Source organism: Prunus mume, linkage group LG3 (assembly GCF_029339155.1).
Source record: "Prunus mume cultivar Tortuosa linkage group LG3, ASM2933915v1, whole genome shotgun sequence".
Lineage (NCBI taxonomy): Eukaryota > Viridiplantae > Streptophyta > Magnoliopsida > Rosales > Rosaceae > Prunus > Prunus mume.
In genome coordinates this window covers 8,516,356-8,542,173 of record NC_142700.1, presented here as the reverse complement: position 1 = coordinate 8,542,173, position 25,818 = coordinate 8,516,356, and the positions used below count along the sequence as shown (strand labels likewise).

Below are 25,818 nucleotides of genomic sequence, written 5' to 3'. Positions count from 1 at the left end.
TTTCTTCGAGTTTTTACAATTTCTACGCTCATCAGTAATAGCACAAATTTGATCAAAATTGTTAATGAAGATCTTATTCTAATACCATGTAATTATATTGGAGATATGAAATAATTATTGTGTGATGCTTGAAGTTTTGCTGATGATTCTTTCTACACAAGTTGTCTAGGAATGCCAGGTGCAATTCATCAAAACAAACCTCAATTGCAAGAGAATACACGACTAAGGACATTCATTTGGTCCATTCTTTAGCAAGGGGTGTCCTTTCACAAAACATAGCAAATGACTAGAAGTCTGATTATGTATCTAACCTTTATAGAAATCGAGAAGTTGATTGATCTATATCACGTATCTATACAGAAAAATGATCCATAGCTCTATCATTTACAGAGTTAACCAGCACATAATTACATTCAATTTCTCACGCAATGCACTGAATGAACTGAGTCACCCAACATGCAAGCAAGATCACAAACAAGAGAGCTTTTTAGTCCTTTTTGCGTTAGTCTTGGGAACAGCGTCAGAAATCTCTCTGTTTCGTTTGGAGGCTGTAACTTTGTTGCCGGCAGTGCCTTCAGAACTTTTTCCCTGAACTTTTAGTGCCTCCTTAACAAAAACTTTTAACCTCCATAATGTGCACTCACTCTGTGTAGAGGGATGGAAGAATGAAAAGAAGACATATCTGAATTAGAATGACATAGCCAAATTAATTGAATAAACTCAAATAGGATGGCTGATATTGCAGCATGCAACTCAAATGATTGCCAGATCACAACATAAACGAATAGAAAACAAATAATGACCTGAGCATCAATGTCAAGATCCACTTCTTGCGCACTTGCTTGGAAGCTGGGGTTATTCTGAGCGACAATTGCCAGAGCCTTGCTGAGATCGTCAGGAGATAAATGGGTGAGAGCTGTCCCAAGTTTTCTCTTATCAACAGAAGACATTTTCCTAAATCAATACACAGTCAAAATAGATTCATCACAGATGCCAAAACAATCAATAAAAATAACACAATGCTGGATTCAATAATGCCCATTCACAGTTTAACCAGCCAGGAAATAAAGTTACACATCCCATTTTGCCAATTCCCGTGCATCAATAGATGCAATTCCGTATTCCCTGAGAACCAAGTCACCCAACTACAGTAGTTACCAAAATCTTAGATAACTCTGGTGACACACACACACTTGAATAATTTCTCTGAAGTCTGAACTTGCCAACTACAGACTACAGTAGTCAACAAAATCTTACCGCAATCAACTATACTAACATAGAAGAATAACAATCGAAGGAAAAACAAATTAAGCTTCCCATGCCCCACCAATATAGTCCCGCATGCTTGCCCCTGGGGCACATCCTTTCACTTGCAGGTTTAACTTTGATTTGAAGTTTATAAAAGTAAATATACACCCGTGCTAAAACATAAGCACTTAAGTCTAAATGATGAGTAGACATCAGTTTTTAACAAACCTGCACTTCTGAACCACCATTTCTCTGAGGTCCTTCAAATACAGATCAATCTCTACAAGCTGAAAGATTTTGTTTTTGAAAAAAGCACAATGTAAAGCATGCATCAGAATTTACTCCTTGAAGATCATCAAACTTTCATTGGCTTTGTGTATGTTGCCTATGAAAATTAGAATAAGAGAAAACAAAGAAGCTTCTTTAGAAGCAACTATGACGATTTAAAAATTTGAGAAACCTCAGTGCTTAGATCCTTAGCCATGCTGGCATAAGCAGCCTCCTGGGCAAGTTGCGTGTGTAGTCGTGCCTCTGCTTCCTCATCTACTCGTCTTGTTTCCTACAATATCTTAATTCAAAAAATTATACTGAAATAATAAAGCATGACAACTGAAAGTACCTCCATTCATAAGGAAATACTACTGAATTCCTTGAAAAATACTGGTAACAAGATCCAGGAAAGCCTACATAAGATATTTTTTCATATTGGGATAGTAATTTACCTCTTCAACAACTTTTGGCAAAAGCTTTAGCCATTTTTCTTCAAACTTTTCCAACAAAGTTTTGGCCATCACGTGGACATCATCTTTGTCATCATTATATTTCATTGCATTCTTAAATACCAGCCTCACATCAGCATATATTTCTCTAACATTCTTATAGGCAGTACCATCCTTAGCTTCCATTTTATTTTTTATGGTTCCAAAGTCCATAGGCTTCTCAATAACCTAATGTAAGAAACCCAGAACAAATTAGGCATACCGTGAAAAGGATTTTTTTTTTCTTTGTTGAAATTTAAAGACTTAAAATAAGGAATGAAGGAATCCTACATGACAGGATGTCACCAACAGAGAAGTCACTTTGATACAAGTATATGTATATTAAAGTTAAAAATGAAATGTTACACAAATTTTCCGTTTCTAACACTCTAATTAAGGCCATTTTGGGGAAAAGTATATTGTATCATACACAGGTAGTGATGAGTAAATTGTGAAAACAATTAAAAATGCATAAAGCGTCTTTATGATAAGTAAAAAAGAAGAGGGGATAAAATAAAATGTACACATATTGTTGATCATACAGATTAGTGATCTGAGGGAAGAAACTTTACTTGATAATAGTCATGCAATCCCAGACTTTCAACATCTACAGGCTCCTTGAAGGGCCATGCCCATTCGTGCTGAGTGATCTGGAAAGTGCCAAGTAAGGCCAGATTAACTACTTATTAACCCAGATAAACCATTTTATCACTGTTTTAGCATCAAAGCATCAAACCGAAGATTTAAGGAAATACCATGTGTGAGTTACTGAATGAGAAAAGACCAAAGTCTGCTTAAACATGTAGCTAGATACGGCAGTAATACCAGATATCAGAAAATTCATTATATCAAAAACACAATTTTCTTCCAGCAAGAAAAAGAAAATACATCATTTTATAAGTCTCCTTGCTCTTGCATTTCTGAAACATAATATTCACCTAAAAGAAACTTTCTGACAAGTGACAACTGAAGTTTTCTCATTTAGCTTGTAACTGATATTGGAAATATCACTCAACATGAACATCTGATCACAGAAATTGATCTAGTCCTTTAAACTTGATAAAAATGTCTAGCTTTTCATAAAAATTATATACACTGCTGCTATTGTTCCTCAATATTGAGTCCAAGTGATTATGTCTTCAACCAAAGGAAAGTTAATATCTACTTAAAACACAATATTATATATTTGATCATACATATTTGTTTGTGTTCCCAACATTGTACCTCTTTTTTCCCCTTCCCCAATAAACTACTGTAGAACTATGTCAAAAAATCGTATATCCACCACATTATCAAGAAAGAAAATAGTGAATAGACATATGAAGAACCCTGATATGTAAGCATAGATCTTCATCAAAATATACCCAAGTACTTGCATCCATTGCTAAGTGACCTATATCATGAGGCAATGCATAGCGTTGGTGCTTGCCTGACGGAATATTGAGGCAAATTGCCGCATGAGCTCTTGCATTCTCTTTGTAGCAGTGACTTCCCTACGTGATGCATCTTGCTGCTGCTTCTTAAGAAGATTTAACTGTTTATCCTTCACAATTGAGCTACCTTTTGAATTGGTTAGTTGCGGACTACCTGTAGTCAAGTAAAATCGTTCAACCTCGTTCACTCTTTTCTCAAGCTGCAAGAAAAAGACAAATTAGTCAATGTATTCACGAGTTTAAAAGTTTGGACAGATGTAACATGCCAATAAGGAAAAACTTGAACAAAACCATAGATGTAAAAACCATAGTAGCTGGGCCAAAAGGTGGAAGTGGACAAAGCCAAGCAGCAGTTGTCTGATTTATTGATAATGAATGATGAAAAAATCAAACCACTGAAGTGCCTAATCGTATAACACCTACCCAGATCAAATGAAGAAACTAAAACTCTTAATCACCTAAAGAAGATATTGGGTTCTAATTGGTTGAACGAAGCCTCACCGTATCAACCTTCGCAGAAATTTCATCAACAGAACGCCCAAACCCCTCCACTTCAGCAGCAACAGCAACTTTTCTAAGATCTGGGTTTGATGAACTTACTGGCTCCATCTGGTAAAAAAAAAAGTCAATATAAACCATTGTGGCACGGATGAATGCAAAATCATCCCAAAATTTATCCCCAATTTTTGTAGTTCTCTAGATTTCTTTATCAATGAAACCGATTAAGAAGCTGAAATTCATGAGAAAGATTGTGAATTTCGACGCAAATCAATCGGAACACGTGAAAGAACAAATTAAAAATTCGATCTTTATAGTTGAACTCTAAGGCCCTTTTCTTGGCATCAATGTAGAGAGAGAACATAGAATAGAACCCAAAAAGCAGAACCCTTTCTCTTCTATAACAAATAAATACATACATGGAGTTGTTTAGTAAATGGATATGGATGAACCTGAGAGAACAGAGACGCATACAGAGTCAGAGAGAGCAGAATAGCAGAAGATCAGAGACAGGAAGAAGCAGAAGAACGCAGTGCTCTCATCAGAGTTTTCTGTATTGGATCCTCTAAAACTCTCCAGTTTTGGATTGTGGACTGTGGACTGTTATTTATACTTATTGGGCTCGTGCTTTTTGTCTCTGTCTTTGTCGTTTTGGAAGGCCCAATATTTTAGTGTATATTTTATGCGGAAAGGGTATAATGAGGACTTAAAGTGAGGAGGTTATTTGAGGAGGTCAAATATTACCATCAACAAATGTAAAGAAATCATGGGACTTAAATATTTTAAATGTTTTGACGGTCGGATCGGTCTCCTCACTTTAACTCCTCACTTTAACTCCTCATTATAGAAGCTCTCATATTTTATGTTGGTACAGGAGAAATTTACAAATAGCTCATTCACTATTTTTATTTTATACTGAAATATATTAATTTGATCTTTTATGTTTTTAATTGATCTCTCAAGACAAGAGGATACACATGCGTGTGCACATAGCTCTCTAGAGGGAAAAGGTTTTCGGCAGAGTGATCGCATATAGCAGTTCACTCATTAAGGAGTAAGACTGTTGAACTCATATCCATTATTTATGAGTTGTCTTATGCAACAGCTCTATTTAAAATTTTCTTTTTTAAATGGAAGACTCATTTTGTTCACTTTGAAATTCTCGACTCAAATCTTGAATTTAGAAATCCTTGACTCCAATCTCGACTTTGAAAATCCTTACTTCAAATCTTGAATTTAGAAATCTTGAGTATGATGTTTGGGGTTGTAAATATATGTCTAAGCAAAGCACTACTTATTGAGTTTTTTTTCTCTTTTTTTTTTTTTTTGGTTATTGGGTATTGCATTCTTTTATCTGGCTCTCTTTTTACCTATTTTCACATTGGGTCACGGTTTGGATCCGTGTATCTTTTGCCTTGGGTCACGGTTTGGATCCGTGTATCTTTTGCCTTTGGGCATTTTTCAATGAACCAACTCATTTTCACAACCAAGAAAGAAAATTATTACAAACAAATTATTCTAAAGGTGTGTGAAAAACAAGAAAGGACCTCAAAATTTTGGATCCATTAGAGCATCTCCACTCCAAAAGGCAATGATAAAGCAAAGGCTGTCACTATTCACATGAATAGTGGCAGCCTTGCCTTTTTTGGTTCCACCTCAAAAGGCAAGGGCAAGGGCAAGGACAAGGAAAAAAAAAATTATGCAACAAAATATAAACAATTTAGAAGTGCAAGAAATAAAATGATTATGCAATAAAAAAAATATGAAAGAAAATATAAACAATTTATAAATGCAAGATGTTCACCCATTTTGCGTTTACTCCTGTGGTGGAAGGGCAAAGTTCCCCACTGCCTTGTGAACCATTAACTGGTCAATAAGTCAGCTTTCTTTGGTTTGCGAGCGTGCCACTGCTAGCAATGAAGATTTTAGCATACTTAGTTTAGAATGGATAACTTACGCCTCAAGTTACTAATTTCTGCAAACAAACGATTGTGAATTTGGGTGAGAAATATCTTTCAAGTAAGTTCTTTTCTTGTCTCAGACTGGTGAGGACTTTAACAATTTATCTCAGTATAAAGAGGTTGTTCTTGCCAGAATGGTTGATGGAATTTAAACTGTCTCGCATAATCGCCTTTTACGTAACTATAAAAATAAATATCCATGCTAGAAAGATGAAAGGACACTTGAAATTCATTTCATGCGGATAGGAGGCTCGATCCGATCGGAAATGCCGGCCGGATCGATGTTGACAACTTCAAGCTAAGCTTCAGTGTAAATTGATACCAAAGGTTTAATTCGCATAGCTTTAATGTACTTCAAGCTTTTGTGAGGCTTTTGAGTGGGTAGAATGCAGCTTTCTTGATCTACAAGGCCGATGAAATTTGTTGAGGTTTTCATGTTTGGGAAAAGCTCAAGCTCTACCTGTTTTGATTCTTTGCTTAACCAAATTTGTAACGAGAGAAATCTCGTTTTGATTGACTTTTTCTAAGTCTGAATCTTTGGAATTCGATCTGAAGCTGGTTTCACTTGGAATTCAAGTGGGCTTTTTGGTTGATTTTTGAGTTGTTTGTTTGTTTGATCGGATTTGATTGATTGTTGTTGAATTGAGTGTCTTTCAACATGTTCACCTTCTCCTCTATTTATAAGAGATGTTTAGGTTTAGGGTTTTTTTCTTAAAATAATGGGCGGCAAATCTTTTAAAAATCTAGAAAGAGATACAAGATAGAAGAGTTTTAACATTTTGTTAGATAGGCTCTCATCAATCAATCCTTAAGATCACTTCTCTGTTTTTTTAAAATAAAAACCTAATCTCCTTTCCCAATTTTAACTGCCCCTTGTGAAATTTCATCTGTGATGGTTAGTTTGATTTCTTCAGTTTGAACAACTCCCTGCTTTCTTGCTTATCTCTTTCTGAGATTGTAACTTACTTATCTCTTGGGAGAATCATCATCTCTGTAAAGTAGAAAAAATCTCTGAATATATATATATATATATATATGTAAGAGGGATTTGATTTTCAGATTTTCAGAGGTCTCTCTTCCAGTTTGCCAGCCACCCTTCCATTTATCAACTCTTTGCTAGTTGGTTTTGTTGACTTTTCCAAACCTGATAATACAAAGATGTCACGTGGGTTCTAAGATGGGTCCCTTTCTTTATCCAAATCGTGTTGGGCTTATTTTGTTTGGAGCCCAAGAGGTGATTTTATTTTAAGGCCCAAGTCTATTGGTTTGGTTTGGGCTAGGCCTTTCTGGATCTTGGGTTTCCTCTTGTTGGGCTGGGCGTGCTAATTTAGGCCCAAACACAAGAATGATTACAATTTACAAATATTGGAAGGAGAAGAGTTTGTATGAGGATTTGGTGTGGAAAATGAATAAAATTGTTATGTATTTATAGGGAAAACATCCATAATTTTTTTGTTGTTTTTTTTTTAAAAAAAAAGTTGAATTTTTTTCTTCTTTTTCGCTCACTGACGTCAGCGCCTTTGGGCTTGCCCGAGCTGGATTCGTAGTGCTGGAGGGGATGTGGGGTCTCGGGGGGCCTGTTAGAATCTCCTCTTTCAGCTTCAACCTCAAAGATTTCTTTGTCTTTGTACCTCTCAACCTTGAAAGCCCCTGGTATCCATAAGCAAGGTAGTTGTATCTACCAAACAAAAGAAACCCATTATCAAATTTAAACAAAAATTCACATTACCAAAAAACAAAACCCAGTTATCCAAAAAAATTCGAGAAACTAAAAGAGAAAAGGAATAGGAAAAGCAAATTGTCCTTTGATATTGGAAATCTCAATTTCTAGGGTTTAAACTGATAAGAGAGAGGAGGAGAGAGGTAAAGAGAGATGGACGAAGCGAGAGAAGGACAATGAGAGAGATGGGGAGAGAGGGAGCAAGCAAGCTTCAAGCTTCTCCCATGGAAGCATGAAGCTTGAAGCTTGAACGAGAACCAGCAGCGCAGTGAGCTCAAGCAAACCAACAGCAGCGAACGATGCAAGGAAAAAAAGTCAAGAAAAACGCATTTGTTTTGTTTTTAATAATAGGGGTATTTTTGTAGTTTGTTTTGGGATTGAGTTTTTAAAAATGAGCCTACCAAATGAATTTTTCGGCCTTTGAATTTAAAATCTATTTTTGAATTTATAAAATTGGACTCAAATCAAATGTCAAACAGCCCTAATTTGTCCCTCAAAACAATAATGCAAACATGGGGAAAATGAAAGGACTCTCCTTTCCAATCAAGAGCCACACTAAAAAAACCCACTTGATTTTTCAGAGTGTTGGTGATCATGCCTGAATTCAAGGGTTTTACTTCCCTGTCTTTTCTTGAATTCAAGTGAAGCAGAGCAGCATCTAGATCTTTGACCATTTTTGTACAGTTTCCTTGCATATAAGCTTTAACTTTCAGTGCAAGACAGCAATTATATCAAATAATTAAGAAAAATCCAGCACTAAATAGACATAATTAATACACTAAAACAGCAGATAATTAAGAAGAAGGAGCTGAATTTCCCCACCAATACTTCTTTATCTGTACTGTTATAAAAGTATTACATAGTAATTCACATACATACATACATACACTGAAAGACCAGAACACATGAGTGAAAGCTTTGGAAAATCACAGGACCAAAAACAAATATTCAAAATAGATTACAAGTATTAAAGAATAACAAATCAAAAATAATTTCCAAATAAACTTTTACACAAAGTCATCATGTTTGATTGTTCTTGATGATTGATCTTTCTTGCTAAGGCTTTGCTGGTTCTGCAGCAGCAGTTTCCTCCACCTTTGGAGCCTCAGAAGCTGGTTCAGTCTCAGTTGTTGTAGCTTTCTCAACCGCCTCTTCTTTCTTAACCTCCACAACCTCTTCCTCTTTCTTGATCTCCACAACCTCTTCATCTTTCTTGATCTCCACAACCTCTTCCTTCTTCTCTTCTTCAACCACTATCTCCCTTTCTTTTACAGCACCACTTGTTTCCTCTTCAGTTTTTGTTGCTGTGGTTTCTGTTGCTGGTGGTGGTGGTGGAGGCTCCACTTTCTCCTCTACCACAGTGAATGTTGAGACCTTCTCAAACACAAAGAAAACTGGACCTGACACATAGGCTGGCCCATACTTTGATGATGCTTCTGATACTGGTTTGGATCCTGGAAAATCTGTTCATGCAAAATTTAACCCAATTAAGCAAAACACACAAAAAAAATTAAACAAAAACAGCCCAGGAAAAATAAGATGAAATTAAATATGATTTGACAGTTATATACCAATTTTCTCTAGCTGTTCAAGGAACTTGTGGACTGCAGCTGAGTGCTTCTTCAACCCTGCCTCCTTGCGCTCCTTAACCAAAGTCTGTTTAATTAAGGTGAAATTATAATTAGTTGGTTAATCCACTCACTCTTTTGTTGTTTGTTGGTAAGTTTTTAATTATCTTACCTTAATCTCAGCAGAGGAACCTTCATATATTTCAACTACTTTTGCTTGAAGCTCATCTTTCTTCTCTTCAAACTGCTTGCTATAATCCTCCTGGAACAGACATGTTGAATATAACTTGTTACATGAAAGTACGTACAGTAAATAAAATTTTATTAAAGGAAGATGAGTGAGAGTAATAATAAGCAAACCTTAGACTCATCAAAGGACTTGCAAGCCTCGGCAGCAGCAGCCTTTTTTCCACTGTTTTTGTTCTCGAAGACCTTCTTGATCTTTGGAAGCACCTTGGTTTGCCAATAACCCATCTCTTTTTTCAACTCAAATATCCCTTAAAACAAGTCTAAAAACAAAACCAAAAGAAACGAACAATCAACACCAAAAGTTGATGAAAGATATGGTTGCAAAAACAAAACCAAGTACTGAAATTCAAGTCTGCAAGAACAAAAAGAACTTGATGAAGCTATAAGTTAAAGAATAATCTCTCTCTGTCTTACCTACTTAATTCTATCACTTCTCTCTCTCTCTCTCTCTCTCTTCTATTTGTTGTTGAATTCTCCAATCAAGCTCTCAAGGTCCACCTCAATGCTTAAGTACTATAGTAGCCAACTGTCTCTCCAAACTAAGCCACATAAAGCTTTAAAACCTGGCACATCAAACATCCAGACGTATGTTTTCCTCCATACTAATCCCTACGATCCCACCTTAATTACCAAAATACCCACTTATTCATTGATACCAGCCAACCTCTCCCATGCAAATTTCCTATACTACCCTCCGCCGTCACCGCGCATACACATAAAATACAAGGGCTTTGACAGTCCACCAAAATTCACAGGTAGGTTTGGCCAATTATTTCGAGATTTCATAACAGATTCGAGGCCAGGGTGGTCAGTGGTATTGTTGTAAATAGGTGGGGGACTTGGAGGGTAAAACAGGGAAGAGAAAATGGGGTGTGGGGCCTCTAGGGAAGGTGACAGCTGGCAATCATCTCAATGGACAGGTATTATATTAACGTGGGACCCTTAAAGGGCTTGCCAAGTTTGATATTGATCTGTAAAAATTCAATCGTTACGTATATGCTTTCCTTCTGGCTTCTTCTTCCCTCCTCCTCGTCGTCGTCCTCCTCCTCCTCTGGCTTCTTCTTCTTCGGTCAGCTTCGCAATTGACAAAACTTGTCACGTGGCTTCGCTGGTGTTAGCAATCACGCCGTCAATGGCTGTCAGCAAATTTTTCTTCAAAGAAAACCAAACCCCATGGCCCCATTGACAATAATGTGGACAAAAATTCATGCCATGTTACTCTTTTGTTTCAATGTGTTATGCGAATACAATCACAAATTAATTAAACCCATGCAAAATGCATAGGTAGCTGGCTCAGCCTAGCTTAGCTTGCATCCACATGGGATTCTTTTTCTTTCTTTTTTTTTTTTTTTTTTGTGTGTGTGTGTGTTTGGGGGAGTGGGGGACAAGGAACTTGTATTAGTTTATTGTGGGGTTGACAGATGTTATTAGCTGCATAGGATTTGGTTAATCTATGGTATATAATTGGATTTTTTTTCAAGTGCTTTTGGTACAAGACAGCATGCATTTTGAATTGACAATATTCTGATTTTGCTACAAAGAATAAACAGTAGTGGCATGTTTGGTTGAATGGCAGGTGATTAAATTGATATCAGCTAGTTGAAAGAAACTATCTGAAAAAGCATATTTGGGTCTGGAAAAACAAAGATTTTTATGTATTATGTGTAAAAGTTGCATTGATTTGCCACCCGGGTTTGTTTTATAATTCTGCTATTACATTAATTAATTTCAGGGGAGGGAGAGATTAGAGAACATCTTTCCAGAGGTTAGGGGATATGATTTTTTCTTCGGCAATCTGTCAGCCACCCATTTGCCTCACCCAGCCAGACAAAATTAAATTGAAAGTTTGACTGTTGTAAAATTCTGCAGCATCTTGTTGCTGATATCATCATGCAGTATCTATCTCCCTTTGGATCAAGATTGAAATGGAAAGTCTAGTCAAAATGTGATTTGGGAATCCAATCTGTCCTAATTATTATAACATAAGGCTGGTGAGCAGTCTCAAGGCAACTTGATCATGAGAAGTGATTAGTTGAAAATTATTGCATTAATTAGAGTGATGAAGTATTGTTGTTTTCAATTCTTTGTCTTGTTCCCTCTCTGGTTCAACTATTGGCTTCAAACATTTGAATTAAATCATGCCAAATGGGAAGGAATTGTTCAAACATTTATTCTTTCTAGATATTAGCATTTTGGAAGGGATAAGGAGTGAATTTTAAGCAAATATGTAATAGAGTAACCAAAACTTAATCTGTTCTTAAACAAATATTTGCATGATGCACTCGCCACTCTGCACCCGAGTTCAAATTAGTTTAGATTTAGATTATCGCTTGTATAAAAAACAAATATTTGCAAATAATTGTAAGCTTGATCAAATGCACACCTTAACAGCTAGCATTATGTTTGATGCCACAGATCATTTCCTTTAATAACAAGTTCAATCTAATAACCTATTTGGATTGATTATTGAATCTTTAAACATTCTTAATTAGATTGGACTTGAAAATTATAAAACCAGTTAAAAGTTGTCAATTACTTATAAGAATCAAATGAACCCAAAACCAATCCAATTATTGTAAGTAATATAAATTTATAAATGTTGCTTATAAAGTATCTTATAAAGTTTGGTGAGGTTATAATATTCTTCTTCAAGGAAGAGCCTCAAAGACCATAATTGAGTCTCTGTCACACTAATCAAGTTTTATTAAAATGCTAATTAGTGAATACAATTTTCAATACTTGAATTAGAAAAATTCTATTTGGCAAGGCAAGAAATAAGAATGGAGCTGGTCAAGATTACACATTCAATTATCAAGATGTGATGGCCATTGTCCCCAACTATTTATTTGTCTCAAAATGAGAATTTGGACCAATTCACCAAATTATATTTGGATGAGATCGTTTGTTGAAGAATATAAAGTCTCGCATTGGAAAAATGACTAAATAAAATACAAGATATAATGAATGGTTCATGTACTAATATCACTGAGGTCTTTTGTGATCCGTCTCTCTGAAATTTAACAATACTATGATAATATGATAATATGTGATGAATATAAATAAATTAGTCTTTGTCAATGGCTTCAGCAAGCATAAAATGATACCCAAAATATTCAAGAAAACACACAAAGCATATGACGTGGAGGGTAGCGTTTGAGTGCAAAACTCTATACGAAAATAGCATAACATAACAATCAAACCCTATGTCACTCTGAAAACGAAAGTCATTAGCTTAGATAGATTATTAGCCTTCACGCTAATTAATATTTGATTTGATTGCTCCTATTCTTAGCCAATTCTGAGGTGTTTTCCAACCTAAGCATCCCAATTTGACGTTTCTGTCATCTTCCTCCTCACATTAAAAATCATAAACGCAAAACCCTATTAATTTTCAGTGAACCACACGCTTGAGATTTTATATATAAATCAAAGCCCTGTTGCAGAAACAAAACCGAAAAAGATATTTCATAAAGTAGTTCATTTCATTGGTAAAATGGGTGAGACAAACAAATATCAATGTGCCAATGACATTACAAACTTTTCTACTCTAATTAACTACCGACAGTTCTCTTTCTGAAACAAAAATTTGCTTCAACATGACAAAGCCAAACTTAGCTCAAAACAGATCAACAAATTACATTCGGCTGATCGTGAACTTATGGACAATAAATAATACGATGGTTTCCCACTTAACAGCATTACTGCATTAATCTACAACGTAGTTGGGAGCCACAGCCAATATTCTTGAATTTCTTATATTTCTAGATATTGATGGCTGCCCTGCGTCTTCGCCTTCGCCTTCTGCTGCTTGCCCTCCGTCATCTACTACTATCAAATATCCTTCTCTTCTTATCAAACTCTGCATTACAGGCATTCGTTTTTCTTGTTTAAGTAAAGATAACAGCTATTGTGGCCAATTAATATGATATTATTACACTAAGGTTAGGGTGCAAGATAACTGTATTTTTACCTCTATGATGGCTTTGATTTTGGATGCTTCAAGACGTGCCTCCTCCTCGGAAGTGTATGCATTTTTCTCATTCTGCTGACTCACATACCATTGAATCAAGTCCCTCTGCCTCATTCCAGCCAGCCCTGTCCCTGCAAAAACAAGGAATCCTCAAATTCTTTCAACAAATGAATATGAATTACTACTTACTAGGTATTGGTTAAGAATACGGCTTGAGTCCATTTGGAAAGAAATATTTCTAATCCAGAGATTTATTTTAAAGATTATATAGTTAAATTGCTTGATTGGACAATCACAATACATAAATATCTCTATTTAGAGGTTCAGAAATAATTGAGGCATCGGAGTGTGCATAGCTGGTCGGATAAACAAGAGTTATGATACTTCGCAAACAATAATATCAATGCCTTGGTAACTGGAACTAAAATTCTAAAGGCAGATTGATCTTACATTTCATCATTATGTAAAAGTTAATAAGAAAACAATAAAAAAGTGCCTTACCACTTCGTATAACATCTTCTTCGTGCTGTCTAAGACGCATGACAAGGGCCTGGGTAACCCTCTCAAAGTATTCATGACTCATTGTAATCTTTCCTTGTTGTTTTGCAGGAGCTGATCCATCTTCTGCACCATCATAATCGACATAAAATGATCATGCCAAGATAAAGTTAGAAGAAAGCATACACAAAGATAGGTCCCATACTCATACCAGCATCCCCAGAAACTGGCTCAGCTTTGGCTTTCCTTGTTTGATCATCACCTGGATCAGTACCATTATTTCCATTGTCATCACCTGGATCAGTACCATTATTTCCATTATCATCACCCTCCATATTGTCATGAGTTTCTTCAAACTCCGATAGATCAATTTCGCTAGACTCCACACTGGATGAAAAATTAAAACAAACATTATTGCCACAAAACCAACCTCTGTCTGAGAGGGCGAGAGGGGGAGGAGGAGGATATTTAACATAGTCTCATTGTTTTCTTACCTGATTACTGACGTTTTCAGCAATCGCACTGCTAAACGTACATGGGGTGGTTTTACCTGTATGAATTGTTTGTTAAGAGCAAGAAAGACATGTATCTAATCAAATCCAGATAAATAACTTGTACAGTTTTAGGCACCTGAGCATCCAGATGACATCGAGCAATGGCCTCTGACAGTCTAATCAGGGCCTCTAGTTGCCTAACTGTCATGCGATAAGCAACTCTACTACCAGGAGCAGTATCACCTCTTCTGAGAGCCACATAAGAGTCTACCAACAGCTTTCTAGCATCTGAGTCTAACTGCACAATTTATTTTAGCTTGGTTAAACAAGCCGGAAGGCAAATAGCTTTGAGGTGGTGTCGTGATTGTGGGGTAGTGTAGACAGCAGACCTTTGGTTTCAGAGTCTTAGCATATGCAATATAGCGTTTCAGCTGTGCAGTACTGAATTCAGGAGTAAGCGCCTCTTCCCGCTTTTGATGTACTCTTACAATGTGGTGGGCAATGTGATAATCAGTTTGATCATCTGGGTCATCGATCATAACATATACCAGATCAAACCTTGAGAGAATAGGAGGAGGAAGAGCCACATTATACTGAAAAAGCCAAAGAAGTGATTAGTTTGTCTAGAAACCCTCCAAGACATTTGAATCGTAGAAATGATTACCCCCTGGCCAATTTTTAAAACAGTTTGTAGGCTTTAGTTGCAAGAATATGTGTTACCTTGAGGGGTTTAGATCTATCATAACGGCCCCCTGTGGGGTTGGCAGCAGCAAGAATTGATGTTCGAGCATTCAGTGTTGCCTGTATTCCTGCTTTTGTAATGCTTATTGTCTGTTGTTCCATGGCCTCATGAATCGCAACCTAAAGTTCAATTTACATGTCAGATATTGACAGTTGCTCTACGCATAACATCTCAAGTTATGGGGTTATACAAAATAATAAAAAAGTTACCTGATCCCTGATGTCCATTTTGTCAAATTCATCAATGCAACAAATGCCATTGTCAGCAAGCATTAGTGCACCAGCCTGAAATCAGATCACATAGCATATCAGAAATTTAACAAACAGAGGCGACATGGGTTTTCCATAGGGAAGACATCTTCGCTTTTCAATTATGTCCCTTTTAAGTTGGTGTTTATCATCCTCTTATTAATCTCTATCTTTTCACAAACTAAAAATTCCCCGACACATGGACTTTATATAGAAATAATAGTTTATAGGTCCAAGGGTATGTTTACCCCATCACAATTCACAGAAAGTGCAGCACCGAAAATATAATATAGGAGCCATGATTTCAAGAATTTAAGGATTTCAAAAAGGTTAAGAAGCAAAATAAATTTAAATGCTACCTCAATACAAAATTCTCCAGTTTCTGGTTCTTTGGCAACAGTAGCAGTTAAACCAGCAGCAGAGGAGGATTTCCCAGATGTGTAAACAGATCTTGGAACTATTCCTGCCGCATACCTACAGTTGATATAACAGCATATAAAGGGGATGTCTCTATCAACTACAGGAACTGAAATGATAAGCCGAAGAGGGGCATACTTGAGGAACTGAGATTTTGCACAACTGGGGTCTCCAACTATACAAACATTGATATCTCCTCTCAAGTTGATACCTTCATGAGTAAACTTGTGGACACCACCCAGAAGCATAAGCAGGATTGCTCGCTTGATATCTTGATGGCCAAAAACAGTTGGGGCAATGCTATCAACAAGCTTATTGAAGAAATCGGGGGTACTCCTCATTCTTTGAACTTCATCTCGCTCTTCTGCCTGCAAATTGGTGAAACAAAGCAGTGGGTCAGATGTGTTGCCCAAAAATACCAAATGTGTATGCAGAGTACAAAACATGATGAAGTTTCAACTTCTAACAATAACCAGATGAGAAGCATTTACAAGTGAAGGATCAAAAGTGAAATCAGAAATCAAAATGAGCAACAACTAGAGCCTGGCAGATGGGAAAAAATAAAGCGAGAGGTTGGAACATGAACTAACAGTGAACTGCTGGTTGTCATCGTCTTCACCATCCTTCTTTCTATTCCGAACATCGGAATCCTGTCTACCATCAGAAATCTGGAGGAAAAGAAACAAAAAAGCAATTGTCAAGCACATATCATAGAAAGCCACGAATTTTACATAACCTAAATTGCTAATACAATCTACTCAATGACCAACCTGAACTGAATTAGCAATAAAGGCAAGGCGATAGGAGAGATCTCTCACTCCCAATGCTCGAAGGCCCCTCACTCCTTCATGTGCAGCCATAGAACCATTGCGCTGGGACGCATGTCGAGAACACTCTGCTCTGTCTCCAGGGGCGGCCAATGCCAATATGTCTGGTATCACGACGACTGTACCCGTGAAAATGACCCTACAATTGCATGCAAAAAGAAGCAAACATGTAGCTTAGATACAATTAGCATGTTGAAGCGAAGACATTAGTTATAATCAAGCATAGGGATTGACTTTACTTACGTGTCACCGGCCCTTGCCTTCTCAACAATCTCGTGTCGGATTATGACATCCAGCGATCTGGGAAGGGAGCCCGCAGGTATCTCTTTGGAAGTCTCCTGCATTCGTACCCTCTGCCAGTCTGCAAATTTGCTCTCTTGCCGAAGTAATGCCCACCTTGCTCTATTGGCGCATGTGGCATTGACACAGATTGTTGGCTTTGACCCCGCAATTACAACAACAGATCAGGAAAATCCAAGAACAATCAAAGGTCCAAAAAAGCAACTAAGTCTCTAAATATACAATGACTGACCTCAGTGTACTTGAATTGCTGTTCAACATTCTTGATGACGCCTCCGCACTCCAAGCACTTGAAAGTCCCGTGGAGAAGCTCCGGTCGAACCTCACTGGTCCGAGTCACCACTCCTTTCACCGACACCAATTTCCCAATTTCTGCTGTAGTCAATTCCCTCAACCTAGAATGAACTCAATTATGTTACATACTCTAATTTGACAACTGAATCAAATATTTACAATATCAAGCAAATGGGGAGCAACCTTTTCGAGACGGGGAGGTTGAAGAAGGCCACATTGATGGTGTCCTTGTTAGTATCGTCAGCAACGAAGTGGGGGCGGAGCTCCGTCACAAATCTCTTGCAAGCATTCTTCAAATAAGGCTCAAACCTAATTAATTAAACAAGGAATCGATTAATTTTGAGTAATGAATAAATTAATTGATTTGGGAGAGGGGAGTGGGGGTTGGGGTTTTAGGGTTACGGATTGTAGGAAAATGGACCTGAGGAACTCATCGGAAATGGCCTTCTGGAGGAGATTGTTGAAGACCATGACATGAGAGAAGTCGATGAACATGGTGCTGGACTCGTTGGCGCTCATGGCTTCTATCTCGGCCTCGTAATACGCGTCTCCTCCACCTCCTGAGATCCTGAAACTCTTGAGAAAGTCCAAGAAGATGTTCTCGACCCTCACCGCCTTCTCGTCCACCAAGAATCCTCCATAAGCCTCCATTTTTGCTCTCTCAGAATCGCAGACTCTCAGTCACCTCTGAGTTCTCTACTTTCTCGAGCTTTTTTCTCACCATTTGCCCCTTTCTGGTTTCTGGCGCCAAAATAAGACTGCCAACCCAACGGCTTCCCGCCAAAAACACCTTAGGTGCGTAATCCGGGTATTGGGTTATTGGCCCACCAACATCATAACGGGCCTTCAACTACTATGATTTTCCAACACTAGCCCAATTCCAAAAAGATAAGAAAAAGGATCCAATTTTTTTTAGTTGTTAATTTTGAACTTTTTTTAAGTTTAAAATAAATGAAAAATAATATTATTATTATTTTTTAGTGCACAGTTGGAAATTTTTATGGATGCTAGATGTTACTAATCAAATGTTTGAGTGAGTTTATAAGCCCCCTTTCAAACTATCGCGATTGGGCTCATGCAGTTTTTTTTTTCCTTACACAAGCAATATTGGAATGTAAGATAATATAGGATATCGAAGCAGAAATAACTACTTTTAATTACTTTAGCCGTACAGCTTACTTCTCTATAAAAGAAAAAGGCCTTCTTTTCATTTTTTATTTGTTTTTATGTTTGATCATAAGATCAATGTAGTCAATAATGGTTCCAAAATTCGAAAATCAAGTATGCAAAACGTACATACTAAACTCGACTGTTCGAGCTAAAGAGTTTTGATTATACTTTGCTTGGTTATTTGGAATGAAGGCAATTCCTCAATAATTCATTCACTTACCCAGTAAATTATAATAAAATAAACAAATAAAAAAGAGTATTTGTTGATAGTTGTCGGGAAATGAAGAGGACTGAAATGTCCCATCGACTGGAAAACAAGCTATGGCAGGAACCAAGGATGGGATGGAAGAAGGCAAAGGCTATACAGGAATCCAAATACAAATAGCCTAAGTAGGCTTCTCATCATGCGCAGTGCTAATTAACCTAGTGGTACGTAGCCGGCCTGCCATATGCAAAGTAGTAAGTAGAGGTTGTATTATATATTTACGATCTAATTCTACTTCTCAATTGTAATTACCGGGTTCAAAGCTGGATAATTTAGATTAGTTGCTGGGTACCTTGACGACATATTGTAAAGGAAATTGAAAATAACAAATTCATTTCTATGAAAGGGAGTCGTTATTGTCACTCTAAAAAAATCAAACGTCGCTCCTTTAAATACAATCTATACCTTATATTTTTATAACTGTTCAGACAAGGTCATGCCAAATCTTCTCAATGGGCCGACAGCATCGTCCAAAATCTGCCAAATAGTTTTTGGTTTCTTGTTTAATTACCTTTGAAAATGATTCAGAAATAAGTCAACCATCTTAGACTAAACTAAATTAAGGTATAAGAAGCACCTTACAACAAACACCTTGGAATTCATGCATGCACACCGATAAGGTAGTGTTTGTTTTGCGGAATAATAATTCTATCTATGAATCTGATACTCGTTATTTGGAAATGTGGTTTTTGGAAATCCATGCAATTCCTTTTTCACAATTTCAAAATTGCGAACTTTTTTCTTTCTTTTTTATAGTCCTTTTAAAAGGAGAGGCTGAAACTTGGAAGTTTATTTATTCAAAATCAACTATTAAGCAGTCTTTTTTATCCCAGTGAAAAAGGATCATAATTTGCAGACTAGTGATTTTAGGTTCGAATTCTCATGACGCCTTAATAGTATATGTTTGTGAGAGAAACTATCCTCCCTTTTGTGGTTTAGTTATTCCAAAATAATAATTAGTGAAACCACGGGCCTAATCCTTCATGATCATATAATCATTATTTTTAAAACAATAACTATGGTTCACAACTCATTTCGTGAAACGAAAATTGAATATCACTAGAACAAGTGTTAGATTATATATAACGTTATACCATATTCATTCTGGAGTGCCCAAACCGCCAAACAAGCATAGTGCATTTCTTCGTCAAGTAGCTTTCTGCAACTTTACATGTGAACCGAAACTTCTATCTACTTTTCCATGACACGTTGCCAGCCTAACTTAATCTTATCTCACGTTATGGACTAAGCTAGTTTATTTTGTTTCGTGTTTTGGTCAATGGACTAACATTAACCTAGTTTTCTGCCGCCCGAAGTTCATCGAATCAATGCATTTCAGTATCACTTGAGCGAGAATCATGCGGGCTTTTTTCCTTTATGGTCCTTTTTGGGAAGCATCATTGTTCATGATTGAGAAACTTTTAATGGTGCTGCTAACTTCTAACCACATTCAAATCCCAATTAACTAATCTCTTTTGCAATGCAATGCTTATCCGAAATGAGGTCTAGGGTTCTTAGGCATGTAAGAAACGCATGCTTGAGAGTAGGGCCACGTGTTCAAGACCCACACCAAAGCCTATAACTGAAACTCTAGGCAGTTGCCAATGTGACCTTTTCTCTGACTCATTTCTGCCAACGTATCGAGAGAGAGAGAGAGAGAGAGAGAGAGTTCCCTTGAATATGCTAAGTGGAGGTCATGAGGAGAAGCTGGCAATTAATATGTAGCCGTTTCGAGTCATGAGTTCACTACAAAAAGCACACGCACCCTGTCTTAAATCTTTTTCTCTCATTCGTCTGTTTGAATTTACTCTATATTATTTGTTGTTGGGTTCTGGAGACTTTCGTTTTGGTAAGTTTTGTTGTTGTGGTAATTGTTGATGAAATGATGAAGCTAGAATCTATTGTCTATTCGAATAATAAGAAAATAACCTATTCATTTTCAACGACAAATGTTCAACTAGGACTAAGAATACCCGAAGAAATAGGTAAGAAAGAAACAAGAGAGAGTAAAATATGATATATATATATATATAATCACTTTTAATGTCCAAGAGTTCTTTTATTCAACAAAGAATTCAACACATATTGACCAATATTTTATGGAGAGGCCGTTAACCCATCTTCTTTTTCTTTCGTTTGTTTCAAATTTTTTTTATGGCTTTACCTACCTCTTCATATAATCTTGTATGGCTCAATTTTTATTAGTTACCATAGAAACGGCCTTGAGTGACTTTATTTTCAAAAGAAAGAAGAAAGTTCTAAAAAGTTTTATACCTTTAGATTATATTTTAATGAGATGACAGTCTTATAATGAAAGTCAAAATGAGGTGACAGTCTTATAATGAAAGCAAATAAGGAAGTTCTAGTAAAAAAAATATAAACAATGAATCCGGATTTATTACCATGTACAATTTTTTTTTTCTTTTTTAAAAATTCGACCATGAAAGTCTCGATTTGAATTAGGTGGTGAAGATAAATACTATTTACCATTGAATAAATTACAACTCATGGCACTATATATCTTCTTTTTATAGAGTGAGAGATTCATCTCCCCTCAGTCTCTGTCTCTCTATCTATCCCTTTCTAATTACAATTAATGGAGAGCTTAGCCCAAGCCTCACCCAAAAACTCCCCCAAAAGCCACCACCATGGTGGCCACCACCAGGACCAAAACTGCCCCACCGTTATCACCGTCAACAACAACCCATCAACCCAACTGAGCAACAAAGACAAGCGCTCTATGCCCCTTCTAGTGATCAATTACTTGTGTCTCTTCATAGGCTCAGTCTCTTCAAGCCTACTCTCCAAGTACTATTTCATCCACAAAGGCTCAAGCATTTGGGTTTCTACATGGGTTCAATGTGCTGGCTTCCCTCTCCTCCTCCCTTTTGTTTTCACTCCTTATTATCTCCTCAATAGCACCCAAAGAAAACCCTTCTCTCACTTCACCCCAAAAATCTTAACCCTCTCCATTTTCATAGGCCTCATGTTGGGCCTTAACAACTTCCTCTTCTCTTGGGGCAACTCCTATCTCCCAGTCTCCACCTCCTCCCTCCTCCTCTCATCCCAGCTTGTCTTCAACCTCATTCTCTCAGTCATCATAGTCAAACAGAAAATCACATTCTCAAATCTCAACTGTGTGATCCTCCTAACAATAAGCTCAGTGCTCTTGGCCTTGGGGTCCAGCCATGACAAGCCTCCTGGCTTGACGCGTGGCAAGTACTTCTTGGGCTTCTTCTCCACCATTGGCGCAGGCTTGCTGTTTGCTCTCTATCTCCCAGTCATGGAGAAGATCTACAGCAAGGTTTACTGCTACGCCATGGTGATAGAAATGCAACTGGTGATGCAGGTCTCGGCCACGGCTCTGGCCACTCTCGGGATGGCCCTCAACGGTGCGTTTCGGGAGATGAAGGTGGAGAGCATGAAGGTGTTCGATAAAGGGCAGAGTATTTACTGGGTGACCGTGCTGTGCAACGTGGTGACGTGGCAGCTGTGCTTCATGGGGACGGCTGGGATGGTGTTCTTGACCTCATCGTTGACCGGGGGGATTTGCATGACGGCTTTGATGGGGATGAATGTGTTGGGAGGGGTTTTGGTGTACGGGGATGAGTTTGGGGGAGTGAAGGTGGTGTCTACTTTGTTGTGTGGGTGGGGGTTCTGTTCTTATGCGTATGGGATTTACATGAATACCAAATTAGGTAAAGAAGACGATGGAGATAAAGACAAAGAGGACACCCACCAAGGGATGGAGATGGGTGTTGCGTAGTGTAAATGATAGTAGTGTTTGATTTGAACCATGAGATGATAGCTTTTGGTGAATTTCTTTTTTTTTGGGGAAAAAAAATGGAAGTTTGAAATCATTGCCTAATTGCTTAAGTACATCATTGTCAATTTGCCTTGTCACTTTAACACTATAACACCACTAAAAATGATCAATTATCCATTGAGGATATTGATTTGGTTTCGATAATGAATGATTATCAATCGTTAGTGCACATACATCAACAACATGTCCACTTACTTATGTTCAAGACTTGCATACATTCATTGTTAACAATGATTCACAAACGCATGCTAAATTTGTAAGGCATGCTCTAGAATCTACCTAAATCAATTACCACGTTTAAATGAACATTGCTCTCACAAAATCTAGGAACTAATCAAAAAGATTTAAAATTTAACCCATATCAAAGTTTAGTATGATGGATGTACATTCATTGCTATAATTATGTCTTCCCCCACTATTTTTTTCCACTTTTATATACTAGAAATATTAGAGTTGTGTTCTTTCTACTAAAAAAGGAAAAACTAAATCTGAATCAATCACCTATGAGGACATTATGAATATACAAGGGGTAATGGTGCATATGAGGACATTATTCCAATCTCACATGTATGATGTAGGACAATTTATTAATTATATAGCCCTCAATGCTGCTACTTATATTATATGGTTGGAATTGCTTGCCAAATCAAATATATATATAATGGGATTCACTCATTCACATATACCTTAATTAGAGCAATTAATGAATCTTTATGGGGCACTAAGTTGATCACCTCATCACACCCACCTTTCTGAAAAATGGAAGTGATCATGAGCATATTTTGCTACTTTTTGTTTTCCAATATTTTTGTAATGTGGATATATTTAAGCTACTTGTATGAAATTAAAGTTGATGACAATTAGTTACTAAGAGCATCTCCGACCAATATATCAAATTACCCCATGGACATGAAATAACAAAATTTGAAGGTTGAAGTTGCTCCAACGGAGTAGTCAAATCCTGCATGGATTTGAAGGCTGGAATAGATACGTCAAAAATAACATATCAAAAAGTTTGATGTCAAATATTATTTTTAGTTATGGACCCCACTATCATTTGCTCTCTTTTAAAATTTTATGCATCATATGAACCCCATTTGCTTTTAACAATATAATAAAATAATATGATATTTGACATTTTGTGTGGAGTTAAATATTTTCTAAAGTGTCAAACTGCCACATAAGCCATCAAATTCAAATGCAACTATCACGTATTATCCATATATATATTCAGGAAGAACTTGACAAAATCTGATCCATTTAAAGGTCTCTATACTATTAAAATTGAATAGATACAAAGTTTATTTGGGTTCATGACGGCAGTGAGTTGAGGAATGAATAAAACAAATTGAGGAAGATATGTAGTTTTCTTTTTTGTCCATACATAATGTGGTTCTTTTCATGTACAGTGTAGGGCAAAAAATGGTGCAAAATCTTTATAAGAACACGCGGGATTAGATTATGCAGTGTTTTTCACTAAGCTTTTAAAAATATCTTTGTACGCTCAAGATGCTGCTATGTCTTTTGTGGTGTTGTTTGTTTGCATGAAGGAGATTTCTTGTTGGACGACTTGGCTTTTTGGGACTTCCACTTGCCAAAGAAAATGTTTAACACTAATAGTGGTAATTCTTCCAGAGATAAACACAAAATATATGCATGTTAAAAAGGCCTATTAGAAAAAAGGGAAGAAAAAAAACTTATTAATTGATGAATGAATTTTGTGTCTTTTTCTTGTCACAGTCTGAAACCGAACTAATCCTTATCACTTACTATTTCCATAGATAAATCATAACGATAAGGAGTATTTATCAACCTTAGTTTTTTTTTTCCATTGTCAACCCTTCTTTTTAGTATGGAGGGACGCTCGATATCATTCAAGATGTTTTGGTAAATGACCCTTTCTAATCGGATTTGGTTTCCAATGCAATTTCATATAAAAAATCAGATAACTAGAAAGCCTGAAGATTAGCAAAAAGAAAGTTTAATTTTTCCACAAGTAGTTGTGTTTTTCTTGGATTCCAGAATTTTACTATTTGGCATCTGCCAATATTTACTGCAATTTAATGATATTGCTGGACATTACTGTGGGGGTGACTATCTAATTGACTTGTCTCATAATTTTCAAGTGAAAACAAGCTAGTCCCTCTCATTTTCATAGCCTGTCTTTTGTTTTGTTCCTCCTAGCTTTTAGAGCCATTTCTTTAGTGCTAGGTGGTGGGTCATAATAAAAGTAGAAAAGACTACAAATATAAAATTATTTTGAGAAAAGAAAAAAGACAGAGTGATATTAGAGATAGAGGTGGATCTTCCTTTTTTCCTATAATTTAATCACATCTATAATACAGTTTTAATCATTGCTTTAAAGTGTACCTCACGAAAACTGTGGATCTTTTTCTATTATATTTTTCTTTCGAAAACATTTCGATTAATTTGATGAATTTGGTCACGGTACTTTGATTCCTCATAGCCAATCTTTATATAAATGATTTGATTCGGCTAATAAAACAAAACAAAACAAAACAAAGATAGGGCGCAGCTCTTATTCTTTACATATAATTTGGTTTTCCTTTTCCATTCCAACCAACAAACTGCTCTTTTTTTTTACGTTTTATGTTTTTATGCAGATGGAGAAGAGAACAAGCATGAATTAATGGAGAGGCAAGGTGGTCCGTCCATATGTCTACTTTTGATGATTAACAAAGTAAGTTATAAAGATAATATATATTTTTAAAGTACGAGAAGCCAATGATAATCAAAAGGTCAACGAAAGCATACTTTTTTCTAGATGTGAATCTCTGATTAATTTGCACGTTGCTTTGTTTGCATGATATGATCTGTGTCTTTGCATTTTTATTCTCTCTCAATCGCATCATTCACATACACCAAACAACTATGTGTGTGGGAGAGAGAAAGGGAGAAAAGGTCCCATATGAATATATATGATGTCTGCACATTATCATCATATGACGGCAATAATTAAAATCTTCGAGGATTTGGTACTAAGTAAGCGCAAAAAATATCATTCGTGCTTACCTGATTAGTATAGTTTTGCAAATAGTTACATGTATTCAGAATTTACCTTAAGATCTTATAATTGATAAAGAAGTGAATCACGAGAATTTACTTACAACCCTTTAAGTTTCACAACATTGTAAATATGTATTCATACGTACGGACTGTACATATATTGTACAAACAAAAAAGTTGCAGGCTTGCATAACAGCTCAGGTGGATCCAATTCGTCTGGTGGAAGCCAAAGAATACAGAAATAGTATTGCTTTAGTTCTCTATCTGCAGAGTTTGTTGTCACTGACTTTATATCCTCCTCGTAG

At 36.6% G+C, this 25,818-nt stretch overlaps 4 protein-coding genes across 8 annotated transcripts; 1 reads left to right on the top strand and 3 right to left on the bottom strand.

Annotated features, from left to right (window-relative positions):
- Positions 1-215: 215 nt before the first annotated feature.
- LOC103325544 (transcription factor GTE1-like) lies at positions 216-4,518 on the bottom strand. 5 transcript variants are annotated; one of them, XM_008227725.2, is made up of 9 exons: positions 4,390-4,518; positions 3,941-4,048; positions 3,436-3,639; positions 2,579-2,656; positions 1,971-2,195; positions 1,709-1,807; positions 1,477-1,535; positions 804-954; positions 216-645 (listed from the first exon to the last, which is right to left on the bottom strand). In XM_008227725.2, exons 2-9 carry the CDS (start codon positions 4,046-4,048, stop codon positions 469-471), a joined length of 1,101 nt encoding a protein of 366 aa, XP_008225947.1. In that variant the 5' UTR covers positions 4,390-4,518; the 3' UTR covers positions 216-468. The 5 variants fall into 5 exon arrangements, with proteins under 5 accessions (XP_008225947.1, XP_008225948.1, XP_016648810.1 ...); XM_008227726.2 differs by having other exon boundaries at positions 804-885; XM_016793324.2 differs by having other exon boundaries at positions 4,412-4,495.
- Positions 4,519-8,344: 3,826 nt separating this feature from the next.
- On the bottom strand, positions 8,345-9,990 carry LOC103325543 (plasma membrane-associated cation-binding protein 1-like). Its single transcript, XM_008227724.2, has 5 exons — positions 9,850-9,990; positions 9,547-9,695; positions 9,359-9,448; positions 9,190-9,274; positions 8,345-9,081 (listed from the first exon to the last, which is right to left on the bottom strand). Exons 2-5 carry the CDS (start codon positions 9,658-9,660, stop codon positions 8,675-8,677), a joined length of 696 nt encoding a protein of 231 aa, XP_008225946.1. The 5' UTR covers positions 9,661-9,695; positions 9,850-9,990; the 3' UTR covers positions 8,345-8,674.
- Positions 9,991-12,898: 2,908 nt separating this feature from the next.
- On the bottom strand, positions 12,899-17,976 carry MCM6 (minichromosome maintenance (MCM2/3/5) family protein). Its single transcript, XM_008227722.3, has 17 exons — positions 17,647-17,976; positions 17,409-17,534; positions 17,164-17,326; positions 16,875-17,068; positions 16,575-16,770; positions 16,395-16,472; positions 15,943-16,172; positions 15,747-15,861; positions 15,349-15,423; positions 15,118-15,258; positions 14,787-14,990; positions 14,534-14,695; positions 14,398-14,453; positions 14,115-14,290; positions 13,907-14,029; positions 13,406-13,536; positions 12,899-13,294 (listed from the first exon to the last, which is right to left on the bottom strand). Exons 1-17 carry the CDS (start codon positions 17,874-17,876, stop codon positions 13,142-13,144), a joined length of 2,553 nt encoding a protein of 850 aa, XP_008225944.2. The 5' UTR covers positions 17,877-17,976; the 3' UTR covers positions 12,899-13,141.
- A 3,153-nt stretch (positions 17,977-21,129) lies between these two features.
- On the top strand, positions 21,130-22,563 carry PUP4 (purine permease 4). Its single transcript, XM_008227797.2, has one exon. The coding sequence runs from the start codon at positions 21,257-21,259 to the stop codon at positions 22,424-22,426; it is 1,170 nt and encodes a 389-aa protein (XP_008226019.1). The 5' UTR covers positions 21,130-21,256; the 3' UTR covers positions 22,427-22,563.
- The last annotated feature ends 3,255 nt before the right edge of the window (positions 22,564-25,818 follow it).

Excerpts from the sequence above, each read along its gene's own strand:
- PUP4 (XM_008227797.2), top strand. The coding sequence starts at position 21,257 with ATGGAGAGCTTAGCCCAAGCCTCACCCAAAAACTCCCCCAAAAGCCAC.
- LOC103325543 (XM_008227724.2), bottom strand. The coding sequence starts at position 9,660 with ATGGGTTATTGGCAAACCAAGGTGCTTCCAAAGATCAAGAAGGTCTTC. Across the intron at positions 9,449-9,546 it reads AGTCCTTTGATGAGTCTAAG|GAGGATTATAGCAAGCAGTT; the intron begins GTTTGCTTATTA and ends TGTCTGTTCCAG. Across the intron at positions 9,275-9,358 it reads GTTCCTCTGCTGAGATTAAG|ACTTTGGTTAAGGAGCGCAA; the intron begins GTAAGATAATTA and ends TTAATTAAACAG.
- LOC103325544 (XM_008227725.2), bottom strand. The coding sequence starts at position 4,048 with ATGGAGCCAGTAAGTTCATCAAACCCAGATCTTAGAAAAGTTGCTGTT. Across the intron at positions 3,640-3,940 it reads TTTCTGCGAAGGTTGATACG|CTTGAGAAAAGAGTGAACGA; the intron begins GTGAGGCTTCGT and ends TTTTTCTTGCAG. Across the intron at positions 955-1,476 it reads ATGGTGGTTCAGAAGTGCAG|GAAAATGTCTTCTGTTGATA; the intron begins GTTTGTTAAAAA and ends GTATTGATTTAG.
- MCM6 (XM_008227722.3), bottom strand. The coding sequence starts at position 17,876 with ATGGAGGCTTATGGAGGATTCTTGGTGGACGAGAAGGCGGTGAGGGTC. Across the intron at positions 17,069-17,163 it reads AGCAATTCAAGTACACTGAG|CCAACAATCTGTGTCAATGC; the intron begins GTCAGTCATTGT and ends GCGGGGTCAAAG. Across the intron at positions 15,424-15,746 it reads CTGGAGAATTTTGTATTGAG|GCTGGTGCACTAATGCTTGC; the intron begins GTAGCATTTAAA and ends ATCTGATTTCAG.